Here is a 27,358-nt window from a genome sequence, read left to right as displayed (position 1 = left end):
CCCCGCACGTCTGTCCACCATGGAGTCTAGAGTCTTCAGCCGCTCTGCTCTTCATCTCTGATACTCCCTCCCCTCTGACATCAGGACTATTGACTCTGTTTCAGTTTTTAAGTCAGATCTCAAAATGTACTTATTCAGACAGACATTTGAATCATAATGCTTGTCTTTTATGTTCTGCAGCAAACTGCTGTTTTCTGTTGTTTTAATTGTTTTCATGTTTGATTGTTGTACGGCGACCTTGAGTGCCAATAAAATCGCCTTACAATTAAAATGTATTATGATTATTTTATTATTTCTGCTTAAGATGGAGCTACAAACTTTTGAATAATGGGGGATACCTATATTTCCCACATGATTATATTACATTTCATTTATTATTTTAATTTTGGCTTCATTTTCCCTTGTGATTTACTGTCCAGGGTGTACCCCTTCCTTTTGTGCAGAGAGAGCTGGGATAAACTCCAGCAGACACCCGTGACTCTGCATTGGAATAAGCTGGTATAAAGGATGGATGGATAACAGCACGGTGCAGAAAGTTAATGTGTATGTTGTATGTCGTTCATTTGAGGTTGTATTTACTTACTGATAAAAAAGGAATACATAAAGGTTTGTTAAAGTTTACTTATAGCCATAATATGTTGCTATGGCACGCTGTGAGTCAGGGTAGGGTGACAGCTTACCATACTAGGTATCAATCACATAGATTCCTTTAGTACCAAAACATATGAGTGGGTCTGAAGCTGCAGATGGAGAATGACTTTGAACGACTGGTGGGGTCAGAAATGAATAGGAGACATTTGTGACAAGATTACACCATGCATATTTACATGCGCTTTCAGAATGTGTTCATGAAACCCAAAAATGTACCTGAAGCAGGAAATACTTTAGAAATATTGTATTGTGAATCATAAGAAGCACAAGTGTCTCTATTTGTCCAGTGTGTTTCCTGACGTGCACTGAAGGGGCATGCAGTGAAAGCCCACTCATGTACTGTACCTTTTACAAATTGGGGGAGAACCGTTACTTTTTATTTTTTCCATGCACGCACGCACGCAAACGCGCGTCTGGACGTCATGAGCGCGCATGCTTCCGCAGCACCGTACATTTATTCCGAATCGCAAACTTGACACCCCTGAAAAATCTGCGCATATGTGTAGCAGCTGGGCGCAGACCCTGTTTCTGAATCCGGTTCCGGCGTCGTCCAGTGCCCACAGACGGATCCCTGGGCTTCCACCCGACCAGCACCGAACCGTAGCAGCAGCCGAGAGGCGGATGCGCAAGGGAGGGTTGCCAAATCCAGCGGATTTCTCACGGTCCACGGACTAGAACGCTCTGTGTGTATCCCCGTGCGCGGATGACAACCTCAAAACACCTATACTGAAAACTTTCAGCTCTCCATTTTGACGCGGAGGGGGGTGTTGTTGAGATTTTTTAGTTTTATTCCTCTCTTTCTTTTTTTTTTTTACTCAGATCCAAGAACAAGTCATGATGATGCAGGTGCAACCGGCGCTGACATGACTTGCTCGGCCCTGACGCGTTTTCATTGTGCCATGCCAACCCCGCATTGTCAGATGCCATTTTACTCCAGCGTCTGGACTCCCAATGTCCTGGGCCTGTTGTGTAATTAGAAGTTCGTGAGGCAGTAGCAAAAAAAAATAACAAAAAAAATAACAAAAAAAAAACGAACTGGTGCAATGAGAAGCTACGTTGCTTAGGGAACTGTGCGCATTTTGCGCTGAAGCTTATGGGTCGTGCGTACTCCAGATCCCGGCGTCCACTTGGAGAGCTGTGCTGCGGGGCTACGGCGCACTGGCTGTCGGCTTCACATCTGGCCCGCTTGGTTCGGACTGTTTATTCCCTCAGCTTATACGTCTAAGGGGGAATTAACCGAGCTCGGATGTGTTGGGGATACAGGGTGTATATTTAAAAAGAAATAATAATAATAAAAAAAAAAAAAAACATTATTATTATACGCATTTTTAAAAAGGCAACGCGAGGGTGACTTTGCAGTCTTCGGTTATTATATATCGTCTGACACAAAAAAAAAAAATAATAGTGTAAAAAAAATAAAAAAAAATAAAAAAAGGAGTGAAAGTGGAGTGTCCGTCGTGCGTGTCAACGCAGCGGGATTTGTGCGTCTGGTCGGCGTTGCCCCCCCCGCCCTTCCCGCGGTGACGGTTATGGGTCGGAAGCGGTGTGTCGGTGCAGATTGTTCCAAGATGGCGGCCGGGTGCTGCGGGGTGAAGAAGCAGAAGCTGTCGGGGTCGCCCGGGTCGGGGGGCCCCGGCGGGGTGGGGGCGGGGAGCGGGGTGGCGGGAACCGGACACTGCGGCTCGGAGCTGGGCATCGGCGGCTCCTCCGCCACCGTTGGATCGACGGGGAACGCGGGCAGAGCCAACGGCCTGGGGGGACCCGGCGGGAGCGCCGTCGTCGGCGGCAGCAGCAACTCTCTGTCCCCGGCACCGGCCGGATACACCACCGGCCTCTCCCCCAGCCTCAGCCCCGGCCCGGGCTCGGCCAGCGGCGGCAGGAAGATGGTCGTCTCCGCCGAGATGTGCTGCTTCTGCTTCGACGTGCTTTATTGCCATCTGTACGGATACCAACCTCCGAGGACACCCAGGTTTACAAACGATCCCTAGTGAGTACTGCTTTGTTTTCATATATTTGTATTAACTAAAGTACATTCTTATTTCTATAGCACCTTTCACAGACAAGGGGATGTCACAAAAAATAAAACAACATCAATAATAACACACAATACTATAATAAAAGTAGAAATACGATAAAAACAAGACATTACCGATAAAAGCTCCTAGAATAAAAGTCCATGAAATCAACATGACGGTCATGCAACATAAAACAACCCTTTTAACTACTAATAGTGTACTATTATTATATATTTTATTTATATATATGTATATATATGTGTATATATATATATATATATATATATATATATATATATATATATATATATATACATACAGTACAGACCAAAAGTTTGGACACACTTGCCCATTTGTTTGAATGAGAAGGTGCGTCCAAACTTTTGGTCTGTACTGTATATATTATATATCAATACATATACACCCACACACTCTATATATATATATATATATATATATATATATATATATATATATATATATATATATATTATGGTTACACCTCATGGTTGTATATTCTCTCCACAGATGTTTGTTGCACAACACTTTGTCTGATTTGCTCGGGATTCCGCTCCAGAGTTGAGAGCACAAACTGTCATTTCAAAACTAAATTGAACTTGCTGTTGAATTTAAGTTAAAAACCTCGCAAATGTGTGTGAGATGGAGCAAGTGTGTGTCTGGGCCTGGAGACTGCCTGTCTGCCCCGGCCTGCAGCTAAACAAGCATGTTAATGCTGCTCTTCATGGGACATGATGTCCATCAGTTCTGGTGTGTGTTTGTGTGACCCATGCAGCGAGTACCTGGTAGGTTTTCCGTCGCCACGTGTCGGAAAAATGAACTTTTTACGGTCAAACGCGTTTATTGTGACTAAGGATGTGTGCTAATAGCATCAGCTAGCAGCTGAAAGGAAAACACGGCTAAACCAAGTCTAAAGTCTGAATGCTTTCGGGTTTAGGGTCTATTTTTATTTTAAGGATTTAAAAAACCAGGGAAAAACACTTTAAAAGTGCTAGTTTTCACTCAAACTTGAATTAACTGCTTGAAACAAACCGGTCTTAGCTGCGTTAGCCACAATAAGCTACGATAGCCTACTAATGAGCTTTTGAGTGATTAATTTATCCTCAGAAATATTCAATTCACCCTTAAGTTTCATGTGCAAGATAACTTGACAGGCATTTCACATGGTTTAGGACAGATTCTGTCTGAAATGAGTGTTTTATTTTATCGTCGAATTAAGGAAAAATATCGACTTGAGTCAACAAAGAAAAGGTGGCACTCGCTAACTACTTAGCACTTGTGAGGTTTTTCAATCTAATTGATGTTCAGGATTGGTAAATAAGCAGGGAATCGAGCAAACTTGTGACTATACTGACTATGTTGAATGTATGGTTTGACCAAAGTAACCATGAGATGAGTAAATGTATGTCTTCCTGTCTGTAACTGGACTCCTACGCCCTCCACAGAAACATTTTGTCCCCTCCTTATATGACCATTGTAATGTGATAGCATGTGACTTTAAGGAAGGCTTACCCACATTTTTTGGAGGAGATTTCTTTCTCAACCATATATGACACTTCTAGTGTATTGGCTTTAAATGTTTTGAGGGGAAAATAAGATTTCACACCGATTTTCAACATGCTTTGTTTGTCTTTAACATGTCATCAACTACAATTGCAGTGTCAAGTCTTCACCATGTAGACGCTAATAGATTACACTGCTCCATACAAGGCAAATGTATATTGGGAGTTAAAACTAGGCTCCAGCAAGGTCTGTAAAGTTGCTACAGCTATAACGTTTTCTTTTGCATTTTTTTCTGTAATAACTGAAATTCTGTTTACACCCCAATAGTAATTAAATAATTTAATGGCAAGACAAAATTATTAATCACCTGTGAAAAGGACAGAGCCTTAAAAACACTTCAATTATTGTGGGTGTGACTCTAGTGAAGTTATTGGACTGTTGGCTTGTCTGTCAAGTTGTTTCTTCAGTGAACAGGCAGCCATTTGTGCTTTGGAAGGAGGTCTGAATGAAGTGGATTCAACCCTCTTTGAATGTGTCTTTTTCAAAAAAATCTTGCAGTCTTTCAAGATTCCTCAATATCTCCTACCCAACATTTTTTGTACAGTCAATGGAAAATCTGCATTTTTATGTGCTATTCTTTGTCATATGCATTGTCCCCATCAAATACATATATTAAAAAAATTAACTGAATTGTATCTAAACAGTGAATTGTTATGTACTTGTCAGGGTACATACAGCTTGCTATAACAAACTTGTGCAAATATATTTTTAAAATAGAATATGAATATTTCTTAATGCATATTCCTATGCAGAATTGCATTCCTCTACTTTGTAAAATGTATCCTCTACAAAGATTTTCATCCAGTGTTACTCCTTATCCAAGTCTTGCAGGCAAAATAATGATAATACAATTTATCTATAGGTACCTTGAAAAGTACTCAGGAACACACGGAAAAATCAATAAGTAACAGCGAAAGAGCCATACATTTGAATGTAAGCAAAATGCCAACAAATAATAATAATAAAAAAAACTGTTTAAAACTACAAATACATTGATTGCCCCCAGTAATCACCAAGTCTCTGCAGAGGAATATTTAAAATCATTTGTGTTTCAAAAAATGTAACAATTCTGTTCTTTCACCATTGGTTTAAGGCCCAGTTCTAGATTCCACGCTACGCAGCACACTCTTTGAACTGTTTAATAACATTATCTGAATAACTGGGATAAGTGCTTCATTGTGATAAATTTCCTAAAAGCAATTTTGTAAAACTTGCTTACGTTGGCAGTCCTTATAGAATGGAATGCGGTAGAATAACTCTTTAAACTGGTTTAAAGTATTGCATTGGGGTAGAGCAAATGCCAAAAAAAAAATCTGGTTGAGGAAAAAAAACAAAACAATTATGACCCAGATGAGATTAGTATTATTTCCCAAAAAAAAGAATTATACATAAACACATGTGCAAAAATGCATATTTGTGTCTATACAGAAACACGCAATACAAATGGGGAGAAACTACAATGGGGAAGAAAATTATTTCGGGTGCAGCAGCATGTCACCGATGTGCTTTCTTATGCCTATACGATGCCAGGAGTACCCCCACTTAACAATACCTAAGTCTCCTCAGCACATCAGTGTTTTGGGTCCAGTCCTGTTTTATTGTTCAGGTGAGCACACAGATATTGATAGCAGCCGTTTTGTCTCCATTACCTGTGAAGGGTGGGGTTCATAAGTTGTAACATGAAGTGAAAATTAATTAAGTTCAGTCATGGGTTTGTGCGTTACCTTCACCGACAGACAAAACGTATACTTTGTGACTGGAAAGGCAAAAGGCAGGGTTGAAAATCTTGTGCTTCTGCTCTGTGATGTCCCCAAATTGTCCTTGGCTTGGCCTTAACTTGGGGCCATTGTCAGATTGAATTATTGAAATGCTCAAAATGACCCGAGCATTTGTCATAGACGCAGTGTTCAGCAGCGTTGGCGAGTAGGTGGCACATGGCAGCAGATTGTTAAAATTTTGTCTACTGTTAACAGTAACAGTAGTGGCTTAAATATTTAGATGGCCAGACCTGTTTTCCTCCAAAAATGTGGCTTTATCTTTTCTAAGTGATTATGCAAAGCAGTCTCTAATGTGAAACACCCTAAGGTGTGTGTATGTTTTGACTGTTGCAGGTATCCAGTAAATACAACAGATCAACATTGAGTAAACTATTTGGATGCACATGTATCATTTTAAAAATAAAGAATAAACTAATCAGGAAGCTCTGCTGCAGGTAATTCAGTATGATTACTTAGCTAACTAAGTTACTGTAGCTGATGCTCATTTGTCTTAAAGGGATGCGATGAGGCCACTGTGGTCAGCTGATGTGTACAATGTTAGATAACATATTCATCTGAAGCTATCAAGCAGAACGTCTGCATTTGGGAACATGACGGAAAATTCAACAAACTTCCAGAGAATATGTTTCCTTTTTAAATGGATACTCTTCTATCAGTAAAATAACCAAACTAGCAATATGTCCAACCTTTGCCCATGCCAGCTCTTCAGTTGGGAACATCACCTTCTTGCCAATATGTAAAAGAAAAAAAGGAGAATTGATTATTGAAAACAAAAGCAAAGCCACAGTTGAGTTTTCCTCTTATTTTTGTGGAGTATTTTAATGTGGAAACTAAAAATGATCGAGGAAAAATACGAATTCTGGTGTCTTGCAATTTTATGTGTCATGTGACTGACACATGTAACGTATCTGATGCAAGACTTAAGACAATCAAGGAAAATCAATCAGTAAATGTAATTAATTTTTCCACTGAATATTTAAGTGACAGAAAAAAAGTAGGACATTTGGATAAAAAAAAATCCTGGTTGCAGTAAAGTTATAAGCACTTGCAGTGATGGACCCATAATGCTTCTACAATGAGCCGCTGCTAGAATGATGAAAGTTAAAATGCATTGCTTTGTTATGCTGTGAACAGATGAATAAAAGTTGTGCAGTGGAGATACAGTTTTATATGCACATTACTGGATGGCTTTAATTCCCTGTTGTTTAATTCTGCTTTTGATTTCCCCCTTTATTATCAGTCCGATAATCTACCTGAAACTGGTGTCATTAATTCTGCTGAAACGGTGCTTCAGTGTTGCAGAATTTGGCTTTCACACATTTGTCTAAGTCAAATGGTTATAAATTGTTATGTATGTTAGTTTATTTTCATACCAATTGGTTTTTCCCGAGGCTAATGTTCTATACCAGTAGCTCTTTCTTCATAAAAACTGGAACATCTTACTACATGAAACGGTTGAAAATTGCAGTCTAAGAAAAATAAATGGTTATGCAGATGGCTCAATACTATAAGCAGACATTCGGTGATCCATCATGATGAAAGTTTGTGCCAGAGCTAGAGAAGACTCAGTACTTCTATCTAAACGGAAAAAGCAGCATGTGTTGACGGCATCCTTTATTGCACTACAGAAAAGTATTGTAAAGGTGGCATGTTTGTTGTGAAAGTTCAACTAACTTGAAGACATTCTTCTGTTCTTCTCTGTTTTTCAGTCCGCTGTTTGTCACATGGAAAATAGGCAGAGACAAGCGGTTGAGGGGTTGTATAGGTACATTTTCTGCCATGAATCTGCACTCAGGACTCAGGGAGTACACCCTTACCAGGTAAGCAGCTTATACAGTTACTTTATTTTGTCTTAAAGATACCGATTTAGGTTCTGTTCAGAGTGCCAGATCTGATCATTTGTATATCGGGATTGCATTTACTTAAATGCAATTTAATTATATAGCATCTGTTACATAGACACACGTTGTCTCTGGGTGCTTTTCAGAGGCCCAGAGCATGACCCCCCCACCCCTACAGTACCTCCCCAGACAAATATTGAAGAAAAAATGGCAAGTAAAAAAAAAAAAAGACAAAACTCCCCCACCAGGAGAAAAACAAACATCATTTTTTCTCTTCTAAATCTGATTGAAACCAAATGTGGAGTTACTTTGAGATGCAACTCTGATCAGGTTTTCATGGATGTGTAACAATCTTTTTGGTGTGGTCACTCGAAAAGGGTTTTCTGTCATTCACAATGCAACACAAAGGTCTGCCATGGTGACAAAGGTGACATCGGAGCATGGGAATAATTTTGTCAGCTTTATTTTGAGACATGGCAGACAATTAGCACGATGGTGACAGTCATCAACAGTTCATGGATGGATACTGTAATAAAGCAGTAGACAGTAGCGCCCTCGATCCCTGGCTCTTTCAAGTAACTTGTAAAGTCGCACAACAGCTGCACATAAGCCTTTGTGATAATGGCAACACTGGATCACCCCCTCCATTTCTTCTTGTTTATATTGGTTTTATGCATGTACGCTACCATAGCAACCATGTGATTGAGGGAAAGTCTGCAAGGACACCCAGATCAGATTCCTTGCCCGTGGCCCTTTGCCGAGTGTCTTCTCCATCTCTCTCTTCCTCAATTTCTGGTCTCTAAACTGTCAATAAAGGTCAACAGAGTAACAAAATTTGAAGAAAAAAAAGTTTTTGGACAAGTTGTCCAATTATACCTGTAGTGTTGTGAAAAAGAAAGATTGGACTTGTTTTAAACAAATGGAAGAAGTTGTTTTTAACCCGCCAAAAAGCAAATGAGGTGCCAAATACATGTAGCCTTGTTAGTAAACCATGGCAGCTGCATGGCCCAAGAAATATGACAAAGTAAAGACCCCCTTGTTGTGGAGTGTCCTCACCAGTATTTCTTTATCTGAATGCCTCTTCAGGTGACTTGTCAAATAGATGTAAATGCACAAAGTACAGTGTAATAGTTATACTCATTTTATCTGTCGCACTCCTTATGTCCTTGGGTCATCTCCAACAGAGGAAGCATCTTGCTGGTAACCTGATTTCATGTCACCGTTTGAATGTAAATATATAATGTAAGGGGGAAGGGAAATGTGTTTGGGGATGGATGGATTCAAATAATAGTCAACCAGTCCTTTTAAGGCTGGTGTTGACTTTCTTCCAAATTTTCTAATGCCATATGTCTTTGTACCTTTTCATGCAGTGCCCTTAAAGACAGCCGCTTCCCCCCGATGACAAGGGATGAGCTGCCTCGCCTCTTCTGCTCAGTGTCTCTTCTCACCAACTTTGAAGACGTCGGTGATTACCTTGACTGGGAGGTAAGAGACGCAGCTTTGCTAGAATATGGCTGAGAGAGCCCAGCTTTTGATATGCTCATGCACTCTTCTCCTTATCACTACAATCCTCTAAATCCATGTTTCTTTGAGGCTTCTCTGGTGGGTTCACTTCAAGGCATAACTGGTTTCATGAGATGATAGGAGAGTTGATGTTTGTTCAGCTGTTGTGTGAAATAGGATATTTAGGAAGATGATATCATCATATCTGCCATGACGCATCTCATGAAATGATCAAAGTCGGAGCTAAAACATTTCTCACAGCTGCAAATAGTTGTAAAATGTGAAGCCTTCATTCTATTATGTTCAGCTTCAAACTCTCTTTGTTTTCTCAATGGAGTGATTTATGTTTTCTAACCTAATTTTTTATGAGTGCTGCATCTAACTTTGATTTTAGGTGGGTGTTCATGGTATAAGGATAGAGTTTTTCAATGAAAAAGGATCAAAACGCACCGCCACCTACCTTCCAGAGGTTGCAAAGGAGCAAGGTGAGATTTTTTGTGTGCACCTAACAAACCAGGCCCTTCTGATTTCTTTTCTTTTTTGATAAAGACAGTGACATTTGAACTTTTTTTTTTCCCCTAGGTTGGGACCACATTCAAACCATAGATTCCTTACTACGAAAGGGAGGCTATAAAGCTCCCATCACAAATGACTTCAGGAAGACCATTAAATTAACCAGGTAAATTACATTTATGCCATGAAATGATTGTTGCTAAAGCATTAATGGGTCCCAGCTGAACAGAGCTGCAAAGATATTACACGTAAATGAACATTCTGGAGTTCAATCAAGCCGAAGTCTGTTATCAGGTTGTAAAGCGTGTAGCATTTTGTTGGGGACCAAAACACATTGAATCAAAGCAGTTTTGAGTTAGAATATGTGTTTGAAACCAAATGACCATTTATTTTAGCACCTCAGGGCAAAATACATTACAAATAAATTGATATTTTAACTCTCTGACGAGACTCCAGAAAATGTTTCTATCTTAAGTGTTATTGTTGATCGGATTTCCTACAGAGGAACCAAAGTGATTCTAACTATGCAAATTTATAGAAAGGACTGTTTGTACAGGAAGTGCTTTCCGGCAGCTCCTTCTGGTCACTGCCACCTTTTTATAATGCTGAAGTTGACTACCGAATTTTTAAGTAGCTACTATAAATACACACAAAGAAGGAGAGTTCCTGGTCGCTGTTTCTAACACTTGCCTATTTTGTCATAAATATCTGAGCGCTGATTGAGTTCAGTGAAGCGCGTCATGAATGGTCCTCCTTTTGTGTTTATTGACGGTAGTTTGTACGACATTCAGCAGTCGGCTTCTACAGACTTATGAAAAGGTGGCGGTGACTGGGCAGAGACATCATTTTTCTACACTTTCTGTACGCTTACACAGTTGGAATTACTTTTTGAACACAGTGATAGTGTTGCCATTTCACAGCTAACACATATATCGCTCTCCCACAGAAGGTGTTTTGATTCCCATTGTTTTGTTTCGCCGGTGAAGGTTTACACATCTTATGATAGACCTTGTGTTTAACTCAGGAATGTTCCTTTTTAAGATTATGTTAACTTGTCTTGAGACGTGGCTACTCCAGTGGTTCCAGAGGAGGTTGTTAAATCTAAAAATCCCCCCTCAAGTGGTTCTACTCGAGTTGAGGCTACAAAGCTATGATGAAAAGACTGTGGCTGCACAGGTTGGAAGAAGTGACCGTGCCAGTCATCTGCACCTGCTCTGCACCTGCCTGAGGCTAGCTAAAGGGGTTACGAGGGGCATTACTGTGTTGTGGTCCAAACTATGATCATGACGCTTCTAATGACACTTTTACACTAGTACCTACTCAGCCCGACTCGACTCTCCCTGCTCTCGTTTCTTTTCAATACCCAGATTGGAAGTAGGCGGGTTGGAGCGAAGCTGCTCTGACGTTTGTAGCCTTGGACTGAGGAAGCTCCTGGTATTTTTTAATTCCTCGTGGCCCCATCTTAATAATAATAATAATAATAATAATAATAATAACTTTATTTGTATAGCACATTTCATACAAGAATTGTAGCTCTACATTGTGCTTTACATCAATAATAAGGCAAACAGCAAGTTTAAATAAAGAGAAAGGTATATAATAACAATCAACATCATATCAGATCCTAGCATTCTAATAGGTTACTTAGTTACCATAATCTTGTTGCAAATACACATTAAAAACATTAATCAACATCATATCAGATCCTAGTGTTCTAGTAATAGGTTACTTGAATTACCATAATCTCATTACGGAGTATAAATAGTGATAGTTAAAAAAAAACAATTTAAAGTTTAAAAATATAAAAGTTTAGAAAAAATTAAACAGTAGTGCATACAGTAATTATAATAATAATAATAAATAATAATTAATAATACATTTTTACACAAAATTTTATTTAAAGGCCCCTTTCTTGGCACTCAAAGTCGCCATACACAACACGTTAAAAAAAATTGAAAAACAGCAGAGGTAAGAAATAAAGAAACAACAGAAAGAGGCGGTAGGCAGTCTTGAACAGATGAGTTTTGAGTTGAGATTTGAAAAGAGGGAATGAGTCAATGCTCCTGAGTTGGGGTGGTAGTGAGTTCCAGAGACGAGGAGCAGAGCGGCCGAATGCTCTGCTCCCCCTGGTGGTGAGACGGGCGGAGAGGACAGATGGCTTTATGGAGGAGGAGGAGGATCTTAGGGCTCGGGAGGGAGTGTGGACGTGGAGGAGATCAGACAGATATGGGGGGGCGAGGTTGTGGATGGCCTTGAATGTAAAAAAGAGGACTTTGAACTGAATGCGGAACTGAACCGGGAGCCAGTGGAGCTGTTGGAGGACAGGAGTGATGTGATGGATGGAGGGGGTCCCAGTTATGATGCGGGCTAGTGTCCGACCGATCAGCCTTTTTTTCAATTATTTCGATCACCGATTAGGGGGAAATCAAAAAGACCGATAGCCTATATCAGCCGATACGATTATTACCCTTTTTTACCTTTTTGGGAGAAAACAAATTTCAATACAAGAATTCATTTAAATGAATGGTGAGCAATTTATTGCTTTAACTAGGAAGGACAGCAATATTCACTTCGCACGGCTCACACATCAAAAGTGCAAATTATGGAACATCAAACAAAACAAGCAGCATTTCAGTTATTAAAAAATAACATTAAGTGAATTTTCTCTTTACATAAAATAAAAAAGCTGCCTATAACAAATTAAAAGGAATAACAGCCTCAATTTTAGAACAGTCAGGCACAATACTCCCAATTCCCAGACCCAAACCACAGCAAGTGCCTACTTGGAGGTAGTAACAGTAAGCTAACTAGTACACACGACAAACAACCAAACAGTACAGGTTGTGAAAATGGCTACACAGGTTATTTTTTTAAGTGCAAATATTTACTTAAGTTTACTTAAGTTTGAGCATGTTGAACATTCTTAATACAAAAAGAAAATGCAGTATTTCAGTAAATTTCTTAATTTTTCTTTAAAAAAAAAAAAACGAAATTATTTATTTTCGATTTTTTTGGGGGGGGGGCGATACCGATTATTAATAAAATTATGAATATCGAATTCGATAATCGGCCACGGCCGATTATCGGTCGCCCGCTAATGCGGGCAGCTGAATTCTGGACCAGTTGAAGTTTTTGGAGGGATTTGTGAGGGAGGCCGAAGAGGAGAGGGTTGCAAGCGGGAAGTGACGAGGCTGTGAACAAGTGTGGCGGCAGTGTGGGGGGTAAGGGAGGGGCGGAGGCGATTGATGTTGCGTAGATGGAAATAGGCACACCAGGCAGATCTAGCTCTCTCTCTGGATATTTTCCTCAGCCACCAGGTTTAAGAAGGTCTGCACCTCGGAATTTGACCACAGAACAGACTTCTGTGCTGCCATTGTTCTTCGGAAAAAATGAACGAGAAGCTGCGAGTCGCTCTTGAAACGATGTCACATCCTGACTCAGACATCTGATTGGCCAACCGCCTGACCAATCGGTGGCATGTATTGTGATGACGTCAGATGCAGCCCGCCTCAGCCCGCTTAGAACCTCAGCAGAGTAATTACAGAAAAGTATCCACTCGGCACGGCTACACCCCTAGTGGAAAGCCACCAAAACCGAGTAGAGGCGAGTCGGGCAGAGTAGGTACTAGTTGAAAAGCTCCATAAATGACTAGATTCTTCTTCCCTTCACTGACAAATTTTCCCCTGATCCCAGGTACCGTAGCGAGAAGATGACGATGGGTTATGCAGAGTACATCGCCCACCGCCAGCACCATCACTACCAGAACGGCATCGGGCACCCTCTACCACCCTACAACCATTATTCCTGACAGCGAGCCGCATGACCAATCATTGGACCTCTCCGCGGACCTTTTCCCAGGAGAGCCAGCCCCTTCCTGGTCTAGCTATTTCTACTACTGTACCATTTTATGATGATAGTTTCCGTTGCCATGCTGGCCGTCTCCTAGACGTTGACATGGCAACGGGTGGCAACGAAGCATCATTTGATTATGGCAAGAGATCCATGTATTTCATTTCGTTTGCCCGTGGTTATGTTTTTGCAGCATATGTATACGTATATCTATAACCCCGTTCATTCATATGTTTGGAAATTAAACCAATATTAGATTTTATTAATATTGCGTCTTTTCAGCAAACCTAATCAGGTGTTTGATTCTGTGGATGGAAAGAAGTCTCTTATGGTGGATTAGTCTTTCGCTTGTATTGTTAAGGCTTTGCTACAGTTTTACATTTAAAAAAAGTAATTCCTTAGTTTTTCCTCACTTTTCTTTCTATTACTATCCAGACGTGGTATATCATGTAGCAAAGAAACTGCAGTTGTCAAAGGCTGTGTCGTCTCTGCTTCGATTACTCTCAAAAAACTTGACTGTGGAGGTTCTAGCCTTGTAAACTCTCGTAGTGTTGTAGTTGGAACAATGTATTGGGATATGTATACTCCAAAGTTAGGTAGGATTGTGATGCCCTACGGCCTGCCTTCGTTGGTAGTGTTTATTGCTTTGAGCTCACAGTTGTGTGCGTTATTGTGTGTGGATATAGAAAATGTCCTCCAACGGGACAAAAACCAGTAGAACATGTAAATTAGATTTCACCAAAAGATGCCCCAGAGACACCGTTGGAAGCCTCCCCCTCTCAGTAGTTGATGTTTTGAGGTGAAACCTGTATATCTTGAATTACATTTGATTGATCAGGGTTTTCAGCTATATACTTTTTTTTTTTTTTTTCAAAATTTAAGATGGTTGCAGAGGAAGACGTTTTATTTGAGGATAATCCCATTAGAGCAGTTAATTTGATTAGTATCTATATAAAATGTTTTTTTTAGTGGGGCTGATTTTCCTTAGTTGGAGAGGGGGTGCAGGTGTGATTACGTGTCCCCCAAGAGTTAACAGAAGTACAGGAACTATCTTTTTCTTAACTTAAATGTCTGTTGGAGTTCACTAGCAGGGAGTAACTTGACAGGGAAATGCTAAAACTACTTAAGCCATATTCTCATATCTTTATTCCACGCTTTGTGAGAGTTGTTGGTTGTTTGGCTTGAAGAGTTTGCATCGCGCGATGTAAGATCTTCAGATCGAGAACGCAGATGCACAGCAGCCAGCCTGAAAAATGTATGGCTGAATGCTCGTCAGACCCAGCGGTTTCACCCATCGGCCCAGACCTAGTCCGTTACCCGTCGTAGAAACATCGTCTTGCCTTTTCAGATTATAGCTAACCATTGTCACTCGTCCACAATGTATGATGGATTTAAAAAAAAAAGAAAAGAAAAACAAAAGGTCATTTTTGAATGAAACCACTTCCTGGTGCACAGAGGGAGTGATCTTATTAACATGTTTGTGTCATTTAGAAGTGCATGTCATAGTGCTGTGTAGAAACCGAAGCTGTCACTGTAATGCAGCTAGTTGATATAGTTGTTGAAACCGCACCGCCGCCGTTCTCCTCCTCGCCCTTCACTGAGATCCCGTTGATCCTGTTGACCCGTGTGTTTACAGCACAGGGATTGTTTTGATTCATGGTCCGTTTTGTCAGGTGTCTGGCAGCAGGTTGCTGGAAACACAGCTGGATTTGTTGAAGCAGAATCTCTGTGTGGGGCCTTGCAGCTCACAGTCGAGGCCTATCTTTCAAAAGCAAGAGCTTTGTGAGGGACTTAAAAAGCCATTTTCCATCCAAATATTTCTAGTTGTGAGTCACATCCACACACATTAGGCTAGTTGGACTTGCTTTAAAGAATGTTTAGTTGAGGATCACCATGCGGTCTGCTCTTTTTGGATGTTTGGTTACTAACTGGAATTTTTTGAGAGGTTCTTGTTACATGACCGACATCTTTCATGGTAACAGCCTTTACTAACTGACAGGTTATTTTTCTTTATGCAAAAATGTCAAGGGCTTTTGGCGCTCCATCCACAGTAACCCAAAATGATCCAGATTTCAGTTGTGTTGCCTTAAATAAATTATTTATTCAGCAATGGACCAGTAGATGATGATCTGAATGTTCCTCTGTGCTGTGGTCTGCTCCTTCCCAGCTCCATCTGTACTCCACGAATGGGAGAGGGCCGCAGATTACACTGTCCTCACTTAGAGACCTTTTTACCCAAGTCTCCATGGATGTACGGGGGACCCTGTACACCAGCAGTCTCCTGTTCCCTCACATACACTTCACATACTCATCCTCTGTAGAGAAAGTTGGGCACTGTGATGCTGACACCCTTGACGTTTCAACCACAGGAAGATGGCGGTAAGCCTCTTGAAGAAAATACAAAATACACTACAAAGAGGAACAGTCAGGCACCAATTTCCTGGTCCATTTAATACAGCACAACCTGAAGTTTTCTGCTGCAAAACCAAACTGACCATGCTCTTTTACATATATGTCTTTGTATACACATGCAATTTATTTTGTTGCATGTATGTATGAGTATGAGACCTATGGTTTTATCCATGATATGCTTGATCTATGGCTTAGACACTCTTTATTAACCATTAAGAGATTTAAAAGACAAATATGGTGCTATCGGACCTCATATTGGGGTGGTCACAGCTCGTGACTGGTCATGCGGACTCATTGATCATATCATACTTAAAGATGCTACATGTAAGGTTTTCTCTTTAATGCTTGCTGTGAAATGAGTCATGACAGCACATTTTAATAGTGAAGGATGACTCATTCATATAAACAATAGCCCCAAGAAACTCTGCTTTCTAGATTGTGGGTGATTTTTTTGGGATCAATTCCCTATGGGAAAAATAGACATTCTTACTTACAATGAAGGACACCATAGGGGCTATAGAATGTACTGTTAATGGTCATTATTGTAATTCAACGGCGATGTATTAAGAGAAAATCCTACAAGTGTTACTTTTTACTATCCTTGATATATGCAGATCTGTTCAACAGGTGTTTGTTTGTTTTCTTTTATGATTTTATTGTTCCTACCAGTGCAAGTCAACACCCCTGCAGGTTTGAAAGGACAAGAAGTCACACATTAACCTTTTCCCCCCCGAAGACTCCCAACACTGTGGCCCAACCGCATGGCCAAGTTTGTCAAGGTGTGATGCGTGTTGTTTACTAGAAGTTAACAGTAGAAGTGGTCATTGCCTCGCCTGGAAGATTGGATCCTGTTTTTATTTTGGTTTACAGAACACATTTCTGTTCTTGCTGCTGAATCATTTGACCTCCTCTGAAAGAGCAAAGTTTGAATTGTTGCCAAGTGACGGGTCCTTTTTCTGCAGCCCTCTGCAGCATCTCTTATAGCGGGACGGTAGTCGACGTTTTATGTAGAACATGCAGAATTCTGTACCGATCAACAGTTGAAAGCATTGATACCTCACAGGATTTTATGGAACGACATTTGTAGATTGTTGTAGCAGATTGTGTTTTGGTTCCATACCAGGGTTCGAGTTCAGCCTCAGCGTTCCTTGTGTGGTCATTCTTGTTATCCGTGGAATGCTCGAGCTCATGTTACCTTCGTATGTTTGACTGAACCAAAGATGCCAGCGGCCATGCCCAAATGCTGCTCTTCTGGCCTGGCTTCCTGTCCTTCCAAAAATCACCCCTGCTATTGACAAAATGTTCTTTGTCTCTTTTTATTTTTTTCCCCTCTCCTAATTTCTTTTTTGTGCGATTTCTCAACTGTCTTGACTTGTTAAGCAACCCAGTTTTCAATGAATTTTCATTGATTCTGTCTCTGAAGCCGTACCCGGCATTGGGATGGTTGCTAATTGTTGTTACTTGTTCTGTTGTTATTATTAGTATTATTGCTATAATTTTCAAAAATGAAAATCCCATGGTGTGCCTCCTAGCTTTGTGGGTTTATAAATGTTCTTCTTTTTTTTTTTTTTTTTTTTTTTTCCCCCTAAAGACCAGCAGTCATACTTTGTATAAAAGATGGATTTTTCCTTATTTTTTATGCCATTAAAAATAAGAAAAGCCTGTTTTCTTTACTCTGGACCCAGTAGCTGCACTGGTATACAATCGCACTGATGGATAAGAAAAAAAAAAAAAAGAAAAGAATAAAAAAAGAGGAATAAATGAATCAATAATAATAATGATAATGACAAATAAGAACTACAATAAACTTGTGTTTGAAGCTTTTATTATAAAAATATTTAAGAAAAAGACAAAAAAAAGAGAAAATGACTGTTTTTGTACAACAAAATAAATTCTTTTCAAAGGAATATTTTGGATCTAGTTTCAAAATTATTTTAGTGGTTTTCTATGTTCTGAATTTTTGAGACACCGACTTCTAAGACGTGTCACTGTACAAATGACTTTCCGTTGCAGTGGCCTGATGGGCTGGGAGGGTTACCTGGTGTAACTCCTCATACCAACTTTTCTTTTTCTGTCAATGTTTGGAATTTTTTTTCCCTTTTTCTTTTCTTTTTATTCCTCTACTTTAATACTCTTGAAAATTTTGATGGAATAATATGAACTGGGAACTTCAACTCCATCCCCCGTAGAGCTAGGCCCTTTCTCCCCTCCTATTGAATTGCTGTTAGTGTGACACGACTTGAAATGGGCATTTATTATCATATGACTAAATGGAAAAAGTGAATATGAGGAAAAAAAAAAGAAAAGCAAAACAAAATGTGGGGAGGGTTGAAAGAATATATATAGATGGGGTATCTGAGTATGTAAGCAATGGCTGTGAAGATAATGTAGTTTTAAACCTTGTTATTACCTTTTAAGATCATTTATTCAATAAAAAATACAAAATCCACTGCAAAGCAAGTGTGTCCTCCTGTCTTTCAAAGCATCCACAAGTGTAGTATTTAATGATATTCTGAAAAACACCTTTTTCAGCCTGGGGTGATGTACATGCATTTAGTATGTGATCGAAGATGATTTATAGATGTTACATCATGTTTCAAAATAAGATTTATTAGTATTTGTGTTCAATATTTCTGAGAACTTGCTTCTTTGTAGTTTGACATCGCTGTTAAGGAAACGCTGAACATGGATGTAAGACTGTTTCCAAGTAGCTTCATGCTTCTGTGACCACAATTGCAAATATTGTTTAGAAACATTAGATCCATGTGACTCCAGCCAACTTCCCAGACATGGCTGGGGGAGGAAATGCAGCAAAAGGTCGATCAGAGGGAGAGACGTGGGCCGTGGACGAAGAGCCAAACAAAACATCCACAGACAAGCTGAAGTCCCAAGGCCAGAGTACATCAAAGTCTGATCACGGCTTGTTTGCTTTATGAACAATAATGGGCTCCGTGGAAGAAGATCCAGGAGGACTCGAAGCAAAAAATTAATAAGCGCCAGATTCAATTTTGCAGGCCAATAAGCCACAAAGGGGCTGAGTTATGTTTGGGGGTTGATTTACTGTATTTAGGACTCAATGAAGTCTCAGCCTGCTCCAACAGGATAATGACCTGAAACACACAGCTAAAAACACCCAGGAATGACTAAAAGAAAACCCTGGAGTGCTTTCCAATGACCCACTATACCGGAATATGAAAAAGACACACTTCACAAACCTGTTGGCAGACGCAGAGCTCTCACTTACACCTACAGAGGTCGCCTGTTGGCAGCGATTGATGCTAAAGGTTGTGCAGGAAACATTAAAGTAAGGGTGCTGTCATTTTGGTTCACACTGCTTTCATCTCCTTAATGTAAAACATTAAATGTTAACAATATTCTGTGTGACCTGGAATATTGAACATCAGCAACTAATGAAAATGTCATGTTATTCACAAGTAATTGTGGGTACTATCTGTATCTGTATCCACACAATGTAAAACCTTGTTGATAAGAACATAATCCATGCACATATAATAGCTTTTTTGTTGTTGTTGATCAATTGTAATTCAGTTTCTTTGCTAGAATGGTTTACATGGAAGAAGAACTGGGCATTTATTGCTTCACTAACCTGTTACAAATACTCTGTTCTGGTTTTTTTCAGTTAGCTAAATTATTATTACCCACAAAAACCCTGAAATGTACACATTTGCTGCAGTCATTTTTAAAGTTAACACCCCCTCTTTCAGTTCAAAGAATCTGTATCAGCATAACAGAAAACTACATAAATAAAATCAATGAAGAAGCAAACATATTGGTCCTTATCAGCTCTTAAAATAAGGTAAAACCATTCTTAGATAAACATGACATTGTTTTTAATTACCTTAGTCCCCACATTTGCTATTTGAGGTGTAACCACACATGAACCTGGCATTAGGATTGAATCTATGAAGCTCTTTACTTTGTATCCATGCCAGTGTTGTAGCTTCCAGTTCTTTGTATAAATAATACTGATGATTTCATTAATTTTAAACCAGCAAGGTCTGCAACTTTTATTGTACCAAAGAATTTCAATGTGATTTCTGTTACAAAGTTTGCTCACTGCATCAGTTTCATGTGCTCCAGTGATGAAACAGCACAGTATTCCTGCAGGTCCCTGCGCTGTGTTTGAGTCTCTCTCTTAATCCACCATTTCCTTGAGGCCCTGCTGTGCAGCTGCAGGGTCTGTTTTGAAGTTTGAAGATAAAAACCTCCTCTCGTGACAGTCTGCAGTCATGGGTTGCTACAGACTAGCGGAAAGGCTCACTTCAGTTGCAGTTTAAGCCCTTCACCCCGCCTGACCTCGCGGAGAACAGTGGTCCAAACATGAAACGCAGAGGCATTCAAAACAGATTTGTCCTCTGCTTCAAGTTCTGGGTACACAGTTCTTTGAAAATCAACAAGATTAATGTCAATTTTAATATTTGTCAGTTTAAGAATGATGTTCGGACTCGGGCCTCTTCTCAATACGTGGAGTCGGGGCTTCCGTACTTGTTAGTTGATGCTCAGCACGAATGGGAAAAGGGAGGACAGTTTGATCTTTCTGCTGTCAGAACTGAGTACCTGTGTACTTGATGACATCACAGCTCAGCTAACAGGTGAACGCTTATTTAAAACACCTACATTTTAACTGCTGCACATTGATATGACTCTGAATGGACCATGGAATCCTCTGGTAGAATTATTTATAACTGCAGCGCTGATGGTTTCACGAGGACACAAAACACAAGAACAGACACGTAAACATATTACGGCTTCTGTATCCCAATTTTAAGTACCACCAAGTCACTTTAGAGATTTTTAGCTCAGTCCCCCTCCATACATTGAGGTTGAATTGATCCATTTGTTCTCTGAAGTTTGAATTTCCAAGTTCCTCATTGGAAAATTAAACTGGAACGCCCCTGAAATCAGAATTCCCTCTCTGAAAGTCAAACCTTGCTCACCTCTGACTTGAGAATCCAGCATGGCCTTGAGGAGGGGAAAAACAGGAAAAAAAGCAATCCTGCAGAAGGATTGTAAGTTGGAAGAGCTTCTTGCCAAAGAGAAGCTTTTTGTTTCTAAGAAAAGCTCAAAGGCTCGGCATTTAGAAGAGGGAAAGATGGCAAGACAAGAAGGAGCACAGAAAAGGCTGAAAGAAAAAGAAAAGAAGGTGATGGATAGGAGATTCACTGAAGTCCAGCAAGACAAGGCTAAATAAATACTGGACACCAGCAGATTCCTTCTTTTTTACTTTTTATCCCATTCTTCCTCTTCTTTCACTTTACCCAACATCTTCTCTGGGAAAATCAGAACAACAGAAACAAGAAAAGGCAACAAAACAACAACAAAAATGGAAACAAGAAAAAGGCTGTGCATAAATGTGGTTTGAGTATCACTTATGCTTTCATTTTCCAAGCTCCAGTGGCGCAATCGGTCAGCGCACGGTACTTATAAGACAGTATCCTGTTGAGCAATGCCGAGGTTGTGAGTTCGAGCCTCACCTGGAGCAGTTCTGCACTGTAGACCACATCTTTGGTCTTTTCTGAGAGCACCACTTCCTTCTTAAGTGGTGGATGTTCCCACAAACCTAGAATGTTAGAGTTGTTTATGTATTAGTTTTAAATCTTATTTCAGCTCAGAGTCGACTGTGTCACACCCTGCTTGAGGTGAAAAACTTCCTGCAACTTACTGCAAAACTGCACGAATCACAAAACAAATGAAGTATGAAGATTTAATATAATTGTCATATTATTATTGAATGTTTACATGGATCAGAAACTATGCTCTTTTTCGTCTTACTGTTGACCTATCCTTTTGAATGAGATCCATCCATCCATCCATCCATCCATCCATCCATCCATCCATCCATCCATCCATCCATCCATCCATCCATCCATCCATCCATCCATCCATCCATCCATCCATCCATCCATCCATCCATCCATCCATCCATCCATCCAAAGCAGACACAATTCTGAGTTTACCAAACCAGGTCCCCAACATATCTTGGCCGTGCTAAAAAATGAATCCACTCACTCATTCATCACTCATCTTCTCCCGCTTATCCGTTACCGGGTCGCGGGGGCAGCAGCCTCAGCAGGGATGCCCAGACTTCCCTCACCCCAGACACCTCCTCCAGCTCTTCCGGGGGGAGTCCGAGGCGTTCCCAGGCCAGCCGAGAGACATAGTCTCTCCAGCGTGTCCTGGGTCTTCCCCGGGGTCTCCTCCCGGTGGGACATGCCTGGAACACCTCCCTAGGGAGGCGTCCAGGAGGCATCCGGTACAGATGCCCAAGCCACCTCAGCTGACTCCTCTCAATGTGGAGGAGTAGCGGCTCGACTCCGAGCTCCTCCCGGGTGACCGAACTCCTCACCCTATCTCTAAGGGAGCGTCCAGCCACCCTGCGGAGGAAACTCATCTCGGCCGCTTGTATCCGCGATCTTGTCCTTTCGGTCACTACCCAAAGTTCATGACCATAGGTGAGGGTAGGGGCGTAGATTGACCGGTAAATCGAGAGCTTCGCCTTTCGACTCAGCTCCCTCTTTACCACGACGGTCCAGTACATCGACCGCATTACTGCGGACGCTGCACCGATCCGCCTGTCAATCTCACGCTCCATTGTTCCCTCACTCGTGAACAAGATCCCGAGATACTTGAACTCCTCCACCTGAGGCAGGACTTCTCCACCCACCTGGAGAAGGCATGCCACCCTTTTCCGGTCGAGAACCATGGCCTCGGTCTTGGAGGTGCTGATTCTCATCCCTGCCGCGTCGCACTCGGCCGCAAACCGCCCCAGCACATGCTGGAGGTCCCGGTCTGATGAAGCCAACAGGACAACATCATCTGCAAAAAGCAGAGATGAAATCCTGAGGTTCCCAAACCGGATCCCCTCCGGCCCCTGGCTGCGCCTAGAAATCCTGTCCATAAAAATTATGAACAGGACCGGTGACAAAGGGCAGCCCTGCCGGAGTCCAACATGCACCGGGAACAAGTCTGACTTACTGCCGGCAATGCGAACCAGACTCCTGCTTCGATCATACAGAGACCGGACAGCCCTTAGTAGAGGGCCCCGGACTCCATACTCACTCAGCACCCCCCACAGAATGGCACGAGGGACACGGTCAAATGCCTTCTCCAGATCCACAAAACACATGTAGACTGGTTGGGCAAATTCCCATGAACCCTCGAGCACCCTGCGGAGGGTATAGAGCTGGTCCAGTGTTCCACGACCGGGACGAAAACCGCATTGTTCCTCCTGAATCCGAGGTTCGACTATCGGCCGTAATCTCCTCTCCAGTACCCTGGCGTAGACTTTCCCCGGGAGGCTGAGAAGTGTGATCCCCCTGTAGTTGGAACACACTCTCCGGTCCCCCTTTTTAAACAGAGGGACCACCACCCCGGTTTGCCACCCCAGCGGTACTGTCCCCTTCCTCCATGCAATGTCGCACAGGCGTGTCAGCCAAGACAGCCCTACGACATCCAGAGACTTGAGGTACTCAGGGCGAATCTCATCCACCCCCGGTGCCCGGCCACCGAGGAGCTTACGAACCACCTCGGTGACCTCGGCTTGGGTGATGGATGAGCACGCCTCCGAGCCCCAACCCTCTGCTTCCTCAGTGGAAGGCATGTCAGTCGGGTTGAGGAGATCCTCAAAGTATTCCTTCCACCGTCCGACAATGTCCCCAGTCGAGGTCAACAGCTCCCCACCAGCACCATAAATGGTGCCGGCAGAGTACTGCTTCCCCCTTCTGAGGCGCCGAACGGTCCTCCAGAATTTCCTCGAGGCCGACCGAAAGTCCTCCTCCATGGCCTCCCCGAACTCCTCCCAGACCCGAGTTTTTGCCTCCAAGACTGCCCGAGCCGCGGCCCGCTTGGCCTGCCGGTACCTATCTACTGCGTCAGGAGTCCCACCGGCCAACATAGCCCGGTAGGACTCCTTCTTCAGTCTGACGGCATCCTGTACTTCCGGTGTCCACCACCGGGTTCTAGGATTGCCGCCACGACAGGCACCGGAGACCTTGCGTCCGCAGCTTCGAGCCGCCGCGTTGACAATGGAGGCAGAGAACATGGTCCACTCGGACTCGATGTCCCCCGCCTCCCCCGGGATCCGAGAGAAGCTCTCCCGGAGGTGGGAGTTGAAGATGTCCCTGACAGAGGGCTCAGCCAGACGTTCCCAACAGACCCTCACAATCCGTTTGGGTCTGCCCGGTCTGTCCAACCTCCTCCTCCGCCAGCGCATCCAACTCACCACCAGGTGGTGATCAGTTGACAGCTCAGCCCCTCTCTTCACCCGAGTGTCCAAGACATGCGGCCGAAGGTCAGATGAAACGACAACAAAGTCGATCATTGACCTCCGGCCTAGGGTGTCCTGGTGCCACGTGCACTGATGGACACCCTTATGCCTGAACATGGTGTTCGTGATGGACAAACTGTGACTCGCACAGAAGTCCAACAACAAAACACCACTCGGGTTCAGATCGGGGAGGCCGTTCCTCCCAATCACGCCTCTCCAGGTATCACTGTCATTGCCCACGTGAGCGTTGAAGTCCCCCAGTAGAACAATGGAGTCCCCAGTTGGAGCACTATCAAGTACTCCTCCCAGGGACTCCAAGAAGGCCGGGTACTCCCCACTGCTGTTTGGCCCGTAGGCACAAACAACAGTGAGAGACCTATCCCCGACCCGAAGGCGCAGGGAAGCGACCCTCTCGTTCACCGGGGTGAACTCCAACACATGGCGGCTGAGCTGGGGGGCTATAACCAAGCCCACACCAGCCCGCCGCCTCTCACCCTGGGCAACTCCAGAGTAGTGGAGGGTCCAGCCCCCTTCAAGGAGCTGGGTTCCAGAGCCCAAGCTATGTGACATTCCATGTCCCCACTGTGAGGGTTGATGTCCAGGGATTGGGTCGTCGAGGCACCCCGCCACGACTGCTACCCAGCCCACAATGCACCGGCCTGCCATGGTCCTTCCTGCGGGTGGTGGGCCTACTGGAAGGCGGACCCGCGTCGCCGTTTCGGGCTGAGCCCGGCCGGGTCCCACGGGCAAAGACCCGGCCACCAGGCGCTCGCCTACGAGCCCCGACCCCAGGCCTGGCTCCAGGGCGGGGCCCCGGTGACGCCGATCCGGGCGACGTAACGGTCCTTGTTTTTCTTCTTCTCATGATAGGCTTGTGAACCGCTCTTAGTCTGGCCCGTCACCCAGGACCTGTTTGCCATGGGAGTCCCTACCAGGGGCGAAAGTGCCCCCGACAACATAGCTCCTAGGATCACTCGGGCACACAAACCCCTCCACCACAGTAAGGTGGCGGTTCAAGGAGGGGAAAAAAATGAATCCAGTCATTCCTAAAATGTTATTATTTTTCCATATGGCTGCTGCCAGTGGTTCTATAAAGAGGGCAAATAAAGATGGGGAAAGTGGACATCCTTCCCTTGTACCCTTGTGGAGTGTGAAATGTTGTGATATTAATCCATTTGTGGAGACTGTTGCCATCGGTGATGTGTACAGAATCTTTATCCAATGAATAAATGATTCACCAGAGCCAATTTTTTTAGTGCTTGAAACAGAAATTCCCAATCGACTTTTTCAGTATCCAATGAAAATATGCCTCACCTGGAGCAATTAGTATCAACTGCAGCCACAGTTTTACTGCGTAGAAGAATTTATGCCCAGGGATCTGAAATATTTCTGTTCTGTGGCGGATAGTCTTAAATACTCTTTCAAACTGTACTGTGTGACAGCCTGCCAGAGGTGAACCTATTCTACTAAATCAGGGGTCGGCAACCCAAAATGTTGAAAGAGCCATATTGGACCAAAAACAAAAAAAACAAATATGTCTGGAGCCGCAAAAAATGAAAAGTCTTGTATAAGCTTTGGAATGAAGGCAAATGGCGAAAGGCGAAATGTCGAGAAAAAAGTCGAAATGTTGAGAAAAAAGTCGAAATGTCGAGAAAAAAGTCGAAATGTAGGAAAAAAGAAAAAAAAGAAGAAAAAAAGGAAAAAAAAGAGAAAAAAAGAAGAAAAAAAGGAAAAAAAAAGGTCAAACATTTTTTTAAAAAAGCTCCAGGGAGCCACTAGGGCGGCGCTAATGAGCCGCATGCGGCTCTAGAGCCGCGGGTTGCCGACCCCTGTACTAAATGTACCAGCTAATCCCCAATAAGGGTCATGACGACGCCCTGGAGCCTATCCCAGCAGTCCTGGGCTGAAAGGCAGGGGTACATCCTCCTTGTTGTTTATATACAGTAGATGTGTTGGTTTGATTGAGAAGATCTTCAAAATCTTCCTTTTACTGTCCAATAACATCCCCAGTTGAGGCCAACAGCACGCCACCCCTACTGTACACAGTGTTTGTGGAGTGCTGCTTTCTTAATATTGCCTGTATTGAGTGAGAGGGGTGCAGTCTCAATTGTTACATCCCAGCCGCTAGAGTGGTACTATGGTGGGCTTAGACCAGTGAATAGTGTAATCTGAGATACCAGAGAATACATTTACAAGGTTGATGGATTGGGGAAGCGAATTTGATGGCGTTTCAAAGTACAGAAGAATGTCATCAGCATGTAAACTGATTTTATGGGTTGTATCTCAAGTTGTAATTCCTAAAATGTACATTTTTTGGCTGCATGGCTGCTGCCAGTGGTTATATAAAGATGGGAAATAAAGATGGGGAAAGTAGACATCCTTGCCTGGTACCCCTGTGTAGCATGAAACGCTGTGATATCAATCCATTTGTGGAGACTGTTGCCATCGGTGATGTGTAGAGAATCTTTATCCAATGAATAAATGATTCACCAGAGCCAAATTTTCGAGTGCTTGAAACAGAAATTCCCAATCGACTTTATCAAATGCTTTTTCATCATCCAATGAAAATATGGGTCTTGGGCCATTTGTTTGCAATGAATAATTAATTAGATTGAATAGTCTGAACAGGTTATAGCAGAGTGCCTGCCTTTAATGAAGCCTGTCTGATCTTGGTGGATAATAAAAGGCGTTACCTTTTCTAATCGCAGCGCTAGTGCTTTACTGATAATTTTACTGTCTGAATTAATAAGGGACAATGGATGATAGCTTGCTGGGAAAGTGGGATCTTTGCCAGGTTTTAATATTAAAGAAATTATAGCTGTGTCTATTTCTGTAGTGAGCTTAGACTTTTCTGTGATTTTGGCCGTTAATCTTATAAATATGTGTGCTAGGATGGTCCAAAAGTGCTTAAAAAAGTCTGCAGGGAAA

At 42.4% G+C, this 27,358-nt stretch overlaps 1 protein-coding gene and 1 non-coding gene across 2 annotated transcripts; both read left to right on the top strand.

Annotated features, from left to right (window-relative positions):
- The first annotated feature begins 1,062 nt into the window (after positions 1-1,062).
- Positions 1,063-18,599, top strand: ammecr1 (AMMECR nuclear protein 1). Its single transcript, XM_061740051.1, has 6 exons — positions 1,063-2,638; positions 7,735-7,845; positions 9,237-9,351; positions 9,764-9,854; positions 9,952-10,048; positions 13,576-18,599. Exons 1-6 carry the CDS (start codon positions 2,181-2,183, stop codon positions 13,688-13,690), a joined length of 987 nt encoding a protein of 328 aa, XP_061596035.1. The 5' UTR covers positions 1,063-2,180; the 3' UTR covers positions 13,691-18,599.
- A 2,953-nt stretch (positions 18,600-21,552) lies between these two features.
- On the top strand, positions 21,553-21,646 carry trnai-uau (transfer RNA isoleucine (anticodon UAU)). The gene is made up of 2 exons: positions 21,553-21,590; positions 21,611-21,646. It is a non-coding gene; the product is annotated as a tRNA-Ile (tRNA).
- Positions 21,647-27,358: the final 5,712 nt, after the last annotated feature.

Source organism: Cololabis saira, chromosome 14 (genome assembly GCF_033807715.1).
Source record: "Cololabis saira isolate AMF1-May2022 chromosome 14, fColSai1.1, whole genome shotgun sequence".
Taxonomy (NCBI): domain Eukaryota; kingdom Metazoa; phylum Chordata; class Actinopteri; order Beloniformes; family Belonidae; genus Cololabis; species Cololabis saira.
Note: the sequence above shows the minus strand (reverse complement) of the source record. Positions and strands in the feature narration are given on the sequence as shown.

Coding starts and splice junctions, on each gene's coding strand:
- ammecr1 (XM_061740051.1), top strand. CDS start 2,181: ATGGGTCGGAAGCGGTGTGTCGGTGCAGATTGTTCCAAGATGGCGGCC. Junction 7,846..9,236: donor AGGGAGTACACCCTTACCAG/GTAAGCAGCTTA, acceptor CTTTTCATGCAG/TGCCCTTAAAGACAGCCGCT. Junction 9,352..9,763: donor GTGATTACCTTGACTGGGAG/GTAAGAGACGCA, acceptor CTTTGATTTTAG/GTGGGTGTTCATGGTATAAG.